This window comes from Triticum urartu, chromosome 6 (assembly GCF_003073215.2).
Source record: "Triticum urartu cultivar G1812 chromosome 6, Tu2.1, whole genome shotgun sequence".
Classification (NCBI taxonomy): domain Eukaryota; kingdom Viridiplantae; phylum Streptophyta; class Magnoliopsida; order Poales; family Poaceae; genus Triticum; species Triticum urartu.
The window spans coordinates 44,992,059-45,000,746 of record NC_053027.1 but is presented as its reverse complement, the minus strand read 5'-3'; the positions used below and the strand labels follow the sequence as shown (position 1 = coordinate 45,000,746).

General features: G+C 46.6%; 2 protein-coding genes across 2 annotated transcripts; both read right to left on the bottom strand.

Moving 5' to 3' along the window:
- Positions 1–6: 6 nt before the first annotated feature.
- Positions 7–2,043, bottom strand: LOC125514788. The gene is made up of 2 exons (XM_048680140.1): positions 311–2,043; positions 7–195 (listed from the first exon to the last, which is right to left on the bottom strand). Exons 1-2 carry the CDS (start codon positions 1,917–1,919, stop codon positions 38–40), a joined length of 1,767 nt encoding a protein of 588 aa, XP_048536097.1. The 5' UTR covers positions 1,920–2,043; the 3' UTR covers positions 7–37.
- Positions 2,044–4,350: 2,307 nt separating this feature from the next.
- On the bottom strand, positions 4,351–8,246 carry LOC125517623 (NADP-dependent D-sorbitol-6-phosphate dehydrogenase-like). The gene is made up of 6 exons (XM_048682832.1): positions 7,944–8,246; positions 7,553–7,647; positions 6,589–6,706; positions 6,359–6,491; positions 5,015–5,234; positions 4,351–4,889 (listed from the first exon to the last, which is right to left on the bottom strand). The coding sequence occupies exons 1-6, from the start codon at positions 8,083–8,085 to the stop codon at positions 4,659–4,661; spliced, it is 939 nt and encodes a 312-aa protein (XP_048538789.1). The 5' UTR covers positions 8,086–8,246; the 3' UTR covers positions 4,351–4,658.
- Between the last annotated feature and the right edge of the window lie 442 nt (positions 8,247–8,688).

Here is an 8,688-nt window from a genome sequence, read left to right as displayed (position 1 = left end):
TATCAAAAATAAATAGTAAGACAAATAGTAGTGGTGTCTATAAAGGATACAAAAATATGACCGGAGATAATTTATCCCGAATTAGATGAGTTGGAATGAGGTTAATACAAGTAGGCATAACCCGCAGATAAAACAATATGCGTGACGTCTGGACCTCATCCGTGTAACAGATATATCTTGTTCCGGTTAGTAAATCTACAATATACCAAAGTTCCATTTTAATCAACAGTTGCAAGCACATCCAAGCAAACACATGAGAAGTTTTAATCATAATGGCACAAGGAGATTAGGAGAGTGGCATTAAAATAACCTGGTTTGGTTGTCAATTCAGCACATGAAGGCATTGACTCAACGAATAAAGCACTGGCTGCCGCATTATCCTGATTGACAACAACAGCACGCCGGATTGCTTCAGTGTACTCAGGAAGACGCAAACGTCTCAGATGTTCCACACAAGAGAATTCCACCAAGATCCTAACAGCAACCTCTGGCTGGAACCCCCCTGAGGAGTTTGCATCCAACCTGTGTTTCGCAACCTCTGCCGCAAAGCTTACAATCATAAAAAATGCCGCCTCAGCGATCTTATCAATCTCAGCAAGCAAACCATTCCGTTTCGCCTGGTGCAGCAACACTGCTGCACGAAGATGATGATACAACTCTTGCGCATATTCACATACACGAGTTTCCACATAATCTTTAGTCTTCTCATCAGCAAATGAATACTGATTGCACAGAACCCCAGTCACTGGCCCTGCTTCTTTGAAAAGGACACTATCCTGGTGCTGCATGACCTGATTCTTTGCAAGCTCAGCTGAATTTTCATCTGGACTCTTAACTGAGATCCTAAGCAGGCGCGGAAGAGGAAGGAGCTCCTCCAGCAGTGCCATAAGAACACACCGTAACACTGAATCATTAGATGCTACCGGCCCACACTGTGTCAAACCTAATGCAACACACTGAAGAAGGACATGGCGCTGATCATCGTCAGGCCTCCCTTCTACAGCTGCCCTCCGAGCTGCAAAACGAATGGTCCGTTCAGGAGCCTCCTTCAACCTTGGAGCAAAGTCCAACCGATGTCTCACCGAAGCAACCCTCAATGCCCGTAGTCCACCGCAAGCCGCCATCACCGCCGGAAACAGCACATAACCCTCACTCTCACACTTCTCCGGCGAAATTACCTCGAACAGAACCTGAACCTTGCGCATCCTCCTCGACTCGACGAACCCCGACACCAGCCAATCCACCAGCTTAAGCACCCTGACAGCAACACCTACATCCCCGATCCTGCCGCAAATCCTAACCAGGGACACAAGGATCCTCCCAAAGTGCAGCTCATCTGCACATGCCAGGGCATGGCCAATCCCAGCAAGCGCAAGGTGGTCAATACCATCGCTGGTCTCACTGGTCTGCTCCATATTCTCTAGAATGCGACTCACAGCCACAACGGGGTCGTCGCCGCCGTGGTCACTCCCGAGATTCCCCGTGCTGGGGCTCCCTGAGCTGCCATTGCTGGTGGAATTCTTGGAGGTCTTGGCGGTGGCGAGCGCGCCCAGGAGGAGGAGCCGAGGGGCGAGGGGGAGGGAGGCAAAGGGGAGCGAATAGTTGGGGAGGAGACGCGGGCAGGTGGCGAGCAGCGGGGAGACGAGGCGGGGGTGGAGCGGGAGGAGCGGCAGGAGCAGCTCGAGGTGCGCGGAGCTGAGACGGAGCGAGCGGCGGTGGAGGTGGAGGGTCTCGAGGGCGGCGAGGGCGGCCGCGGGGGAGGGAGCGGCGCTGCGGAGGTGCGACCACGCGGAGAGGATGGCGGCGGGGGTGGGAGGCGGGGGCGCCGGCGCGGGGGGCGCGAAGGTGGCGGACTCGAGGAGGTCGGCGAGGGGCGTGCCGGCGGGGGCCGGCGGCGGGAGACTGGCCGGCGGCGACATGGCCGGGGTTCGGATTGGAATCGGAACTGACGCGACGATGACGACGCCGCCGCTCCTCAGACTTGAGAGGACTCCAGAGAAAGGCAACGGAGCGGCTAGCGCCTAGCAGACGGGCGTATTCTGACCAAACAAATGCGCCCGCTTGCATTTCATATCTTCGTGTATAAATTTCGGCCAAATTTTGAACTCCATATCTGGATAATTTTTATTTCGAAATTTTCATATTTGGATTAGAAAATAAAACTTAGCGGTGGCAGATTTTATTGATCATGTTTGGTGCCACAGCTCACAAAACTTGGCTATCTTTAGGTTGCATGGATTTTATTGGATTTGGCACATTCGGGTTATTGGATTTGAAATTACAAAAAAATAAAGACGCCGATAACTGCCACACGTGTGGGCGTTAAGCAATCTGCCCATACGTTCTGTGTGGTGCCTAAGAGGACTAGCCCATACGTTTGTGTGTGTGGGCAAAAGAATTAGCGCCCACGCGCCTCTTTTTTTCGCTCCCGGTCCCTCTTACACGCGTGCGTGTGGGCGAAATAAATAACGCCCACACGCCCGGTACGTTAGGCCTCGTACCTCATGCTCCCGCACGCCCCACGTGACACTTTACCGCGCGCCTCGCAGTTGCCATGGGCCGGACCCTCGTCCATGTTCGTTTAAGTGCAGTTGCCATGTCGCTGAACTACGGTTGCCATGTCGGACAACTACAGTTGCCATGTTTGCTCAACTGCAGTTGCCATCTCAAGTCAAAGTTCCAGATTGCCATTTTTTGGACAACTACAGCTGTTGCCATGTGTGGCCTGGTCTACTGCAGTTGTCATGATTTCAAAATTTTAGAAGTTGCCACCTACTAACACTAGGCAGTTGCCATGTAGCGCTACAAAAAAAGGCATGGCAAAAAACATGTTCGGGTAAAAGAGAGAGTTGTCATGTGCGTGCAGTTGCCATTTAAAAAAGAAAAGAGTTGCCATCTGCTTACGTGCACGCTAGGGCAGTTTGCCATGTACCATGCAAAACATATGGCAACTGACATGTTCGGGTAAAAAAAAGAGTTGCCATCTGCTTGCAATCATACTAGGGCAGTTGCCATGTACACTGCAAAACGCATGGCAACTGGCAGCTTGGGTGTGGGAAAGGAGGCGGGTGTGTGGGCGAGATGGCAAACGCCCACACACCAGCCCTTGCGCGTGATTGAAAAACTGGTGTGTGGGCGAACTGCTAAACGCCCACACACCGGCCCCTCGCGAGTTGTTCTATGTATTGGCGACCTCTCTCACACACCACACACGCGAGTTGTCTTATGTGGCATACAAAATCAGCTAATTCGTGCCAAGATTCGTGCAGAAGTTACTGGACGATGATGGAGACGTGTGGACAAGTTGGCTAACGCCCACACGTGTAGACGTTTACATTTTCGAAAAATAATCCAAAATCCCTGACAGGAAAAAGAATCTATATGATTGGTGATTGATGTAAAAACCCTGGTTGCATGGGTCAATGACTAGGGCGGGGCCCCGCCCCGATCCGTGTTCCTCGTAATGTGGTGCCTATCCAACAATATTCCCCCGTGCCTGCCTTCTTTTCGCTCGTAAAAGTCCAAAAACTAATTTAAAACACCTGGTCCTTCATCCCCTTTCATTACCAGAGATCAAGGAAATAGAAACTGGCCGTTCAACACCTTTCCCTCCCTGCAAATATCGAATTGGGCACCTAAGAGAATCCAAAAACTTCAAAAGTGTAAGTCTCGTAAGTCACTATAGGTGCATTAATCTCGCTTAAAAGAAGTGTAAATCATGTAAGCCACTATAGGTGCATTAAGATAACTTTGGCCGGAAGTTACAAATTTGTCCAAACTTCCAAATGGCTTCGGTGCAATTTTCTCTTTTATAGTTAGTCAACCATGGCCAACACATTTTATGTCTGGTATCTTTAAATTGGAGTTATTTGTTGATGGTGGTGAGTTCAGTCCCCACTCCACCCCAATATTCCTCGCCCATCTAGAACCCACCAGACTCCTTCAATTTGAACAGAAAAAAATAATCATATTCTTGCCATGGTGCTCCCATGCAGTTACATTGATTATCTTATTGCAGTGTTGGACGTGTATTGGTTGTTACAGTCGAATATTAATGAATCATTTTTGTGGTTCCATAGCAACACAGGGATGTTATGCTAGTTATAACAAAACGACTGCTCATGCAATTTTTCCTGTATTTTTGGGATCTTTTTTGCCCTTGCACTCCTGTCAAGTCTGTTTACCTTATTCTATTCATTTGATTCATAGAGATTCTATAGAATAGTTTGATTTTTTGCGACAAGTGTTTTTGGTTTGTTGCCAGATTTTTTTCCTTAGCCGTATAACTTATTTGTTGCATACTCGGCAAAAACTTGCCCCCAAGGTGTAACATTTGCCCGGACTAAATTGTTGAATGAAGCTCAACCAGACATGCTGTGTTTTCACTTTCCAGGCAATGAAAGAGTTCAACTAAATACAGAGGATTAAGTTGTGTGACCAATAATTTGGTAGGACTGATTTGTTGAATGGAGTTCAACCTTGTATGGTTGTCCTGAAGATACTGGGAGAATGAACCGGGCATGGCTCAGCACGAATAGAATGGTAACCTGGTAAATTGTGCTGCAAATATATCATCTATAACTCAAAGTTCATTTACGCTAATGACAAGCTCCCATATTATTGGTTGTACTGTCAGGGAAGCAAATCATGCAGTGGAATCAAGCGTAGAGATTGATGCCCCAGAACTTGGCCGGCTGGTTGGTGCGGTAGTTGCGATCGAGGGCCTTGATCTTCTCCATGTCCTCGATGGAGATGTCGAAGTCGAAGACGGCAAAGTTCTCCACCAGCCTCTCTACCTTGGAGGTCTTGGGGATGACCACCGTGTTCCTCTGGAGGCCCCACCGGAGGACCAGCTGCGCCGGTGTCTTGCCGTATTTCTCAGCCAGGGACTGCAAGCACCGATACAGCAAACTGAGGTTGAGAAACTATCACAAAACCAGGCTTGCGGAGGTGTTCTTTTTCTAAATGCTGGAATGGAATGTGATGTCACATTGTCACGATTTGTGATACTGACCTTGATGACAGGATCGTCGAGGCATGAGACCGAGCCGAACCATTCGGTATTGGCAGTGGAGCCGCCCAGGGGTGTGTGTGCGGTGACAGAGATTCCATGCTTCTGGCAGAACTTCACAAGAGAGTCGCGCTGGAAGTAAGGGTGTGTCTCGATTTGGTTCACCGCGGGCTTTATCTTAGCGTAGGCCAAGCAGTCTCTGGTGAGGAATATGTCGTAGTTGCTGCATGAGTAATTCAAGGGTTAGATTTGAGACATAGAAATTCTCCTCCAGCATGAGAAGTAGCCATGAAATCTCGAATCGTGACGGAAATGCGACACAACATAATGGAACTACGGAGATGCAGGGATTTATTACAGTTCGATTCTGGTTAGTCTGAATAAGCACAGCTCAAGTAGTGAAGTTCAAAATTGGAACTTGGGAGTGCTACAACCAGAGCAGTCTAGATTCTGACACTATTGTAGAGATTGTTAACTTGCAGCTAGTTAGAGATCACACAATGTCATAGAGAGCATGAAGAATTATCATTCTAACGGTAATGCACAAGTTTACAGCTCGAATGGTTCAGGGGATGCAGTTACTATTTGTTACTAAGGGTGATGAGTGCAAGCATAACAAGATTCGCTTTGCAAATTACAAACATTGAAACGCATCCATCCTTGTTCTGTGCACCCGGTGGGTGCCATTCTGCTACTCATTTGGATAGTGCAGTACTGCTAACTCAAGGGTCTTTGCTTGGATAATATGCAAGGTATAACTCAAATGGAAGCTATTTAAATCTTTAAATATGTTAGACTGCATAAATTTGAAAGTGACCTAGAGGCAATAGCATACTGTACAATTGTACAATGGAAGTAAGAAGCCAAGAACAACTAAGCACAAATTTACATAGTATACAATCAACAAAGTCAATTGATAACAATTCAGGTTCAGCAGGACTTGAAAGGATTGCAGAATAAGATCTCACACTCTTTATTTAGAAAGAAAAGATGGAGATAAACTCTGGGCAACAAGGCCAGCAACTATTTGCACAGCAACCAGTAAGCCAATAAATGGAAATATCCAGAAGGACTAAATCATTCTAAATACACAGCAGCCAAGAGATATAGATCAAACAAATTATGTACTAATAAATTAATGGAACAAGCTGAACAGTTGTAATTCTAAGTAAACTGAACTGTGGCCATGACTAGGATAAATGGGGACAACATCAACTAACTGACCCAAGTGACGCATCATAATATCTACACAGGTTAAATGAGTCGAGACCAAATGCCTCAATAATTCAAATAGAGTTATAGACCAAGGAAAGACCACATAACCAATGGTTATATGATGTACTTTACCTAATTCCGATGCTACGAACAAGTCCCATGGAAACAAGATCTTCCATTGCATGCCACGTTGTCTCCAATGTGATAGTGGTATCGATATCAAGCACACCATCATCACCAAGAGCACTGCCAGTTGTGCCAACTCCTGTACACAATTAAAATGAAGATACTCAATTATGTTAGATTGAATGGCATAAAGTGTTCTTTATCCATGTTAGGTAGGATAAAGACAAGGATCATACCAGTATGCTTAGTAGCTACAGGGAAGTGAATAAGGTAGAGATCTAGATAATCCAATCGCAGCTTCTTCAGGCTATCCTTGCAGGCTTCGACCACATGACCGTGATCTGAGTTCCACAACTAGAATCACAACAGACATGGAGCTTTGAGTAACACAATATATGTTGGAGAAAGAAGGTTGCAACATCATTTGAGTGCTTTTCTTATGTTGAGAGTGAAATGGGGTGTAAACAAAAATACTTGGTAGTGCAACCCCATAACAACTGTAAATTAGGAAATGCAATAATTGATGAATTAATCTGAAATTCAAGTGCTCATATTTGAATGTCAGTGTCGACAAACAACTGTTGATTCATTGGTGTGTGAAGCCATAAAAAGATAACCATGGTGGAAAAAAGATTGCTACAAGCCAGCCTTGCTGCTTTCTAAGTCTAGGAGATTAGTTTCACAATCTGCCAAGTTAGTCAAAACAATAGATGGTACTTAAGATTCCAGTACACTATACTCGCAATTCAGTGCATAACTACACAGCCTTTCTCCATCTGAGTCACAAGTGCACCTTCAAGCGTTTTCAGCATTTTTTAACCAGTACTAAATAGGTTTGTCATCAGAAAGACCTGATATACCGACAAGGTGTCGCCTAGCGCTATCTGATGAAGCACATTTTCTCCAATTGCTAGATCAACCATATGATTTCACTATGTCTTTGTTTTGAATGCCACATCCAGCCATACACCATCATAGGCGGGTTTAACCATATATGTCTTGAAATTCTATGTTATCGCATACTTCTCTATACAGAACCTCATCTCATGAGCTCATAGGACACAATTGTTAATAGGCTCAGGTCCTAGCACAAAGGGGTAGTAGGCGTGTCGTATCCAACACAAAGAGAACATCGGTATATTCTTATTCCAATACCCTTTTCTGCAACCAAGCATCGAAAAATAATTGATTAATAGTAACCTTGGTTGTGATGAAAAGATCCTCTCTCTTGACAAGCCCAGTTTCGAACGCCTCTGCGAGCGCATCGCCAACTTCAGCCTCGTTTTTGTAGTCAGCTGCAGCACCAGACAGCAATCCCAGACGGTTAGCACATCATCGCAGGCGAAATCTCCCGAAAAACAAACACTGTAAATTAAGATCTAGTACTACTACTGAATAAAAGTAATGCAAAACTTCTTCAGCACTTGCAAATCTACTGCTTGAAGCCATCACGAACTCTGACACTTGGTTTTACCAATGTGGGATTCCCCAGCCACGCACGCAAGCGTCCTAGATGAGACGGTACGAGATTCATGGGGGTCGGGGATGGATGGCGCAGACAGACGTGAAGGGGGGGGGAGGGAGGGCGTACCGGCGCAGTCGAAGTGGCGGTAGCCGGCGCGGAGGGCGGAGTGGATGAGGCCGCGGACGGCGCCGGAGTCCATCCGCCAGACGCCGAGCCCCACGGCCGGCATCTCGTGGCCGCTGCTCAGCTTTGTCGCCGTCGCCGCCATCCCTCGCCGGTAGGTCGCCGGGGCTCGTCGGAGTCGGGGATGAGATAAGAAGAAGAGCGACGAGGAGGAGGAAACGCAGTACTACACTACAGTCGACTCAGCACCCCCTTCCCCTACTGCGGCATCTCCAGTCTAGGGGGGGAAGAAAGATTCCGTTGGACTCTGGCGAGTGAAGTGGTGGTGGAAAGATGAACACGTGGGTTTTACGGAGCAGTTTGTCTAATTCACGTGCTCGATGATACTCCGAATTGCTAATAAGAGCATCTCTCCCGCAGATCCGCCTTCCACTAAAATAACAGCCGTTTGTACGGCAAGATAATAACCCATATTGCGCAGAATTACGCATGATTTGTGCTTTTGACATTGCTTCTTTGGATTTGATTGCCGGGTTCTCTCAATCATATCAATGTATTGCAGAGATTACATGTTTTTTACTCGGCTTGCTAGTGGAGAATCTCCGGCTTGCAACTGCATCATCAATAGACATGACTATACCATGGGTTGTTATCTTGTCTTCAGTATTTATCCTTTATAATCAACATTTGCGGAGACCATCAGTCAGCCAAAAAGCAAGAAGCACATTTTCTTTTTGCCAAAGCAAAA

Coding starts and splice junctions, on each gene's coding strand:
- LOC125517623 (XM_048682832.1), bottom strand. CDS start 8,085: ATGGCGGCGACGGCGACAAAGCTGAGCAGCGGCCACGAGATGCCGGCC. Junction 5,235..6,358: donor GTTCGTAGCATCGGAATTAG/GTAAAGTACATC, acceptor TTACTCATGCAG/CAACTACGACATATTCCTCA. Junction 4,890..5,014: donor TCGACGATCCTGTCATCAAG/GTCAGTATCACA, acceptor CGGTGCTTGCAG/TCCCTGGCTGAGAAATACGG.
- LOC125514788 (XM_048680140.1), bottom strand. CDS start 1,919: ATGTCGCCGCCGGCCAGTCTCCCGCCGCCGGCCCCCGCCGGCACGCCC. Junction 196..310: donor TGAATTGACAACCAAACCAG/GTTATTTTAATG, acceptor GGTATATTGTAG/ATTTACTAACCGGAACAAGA.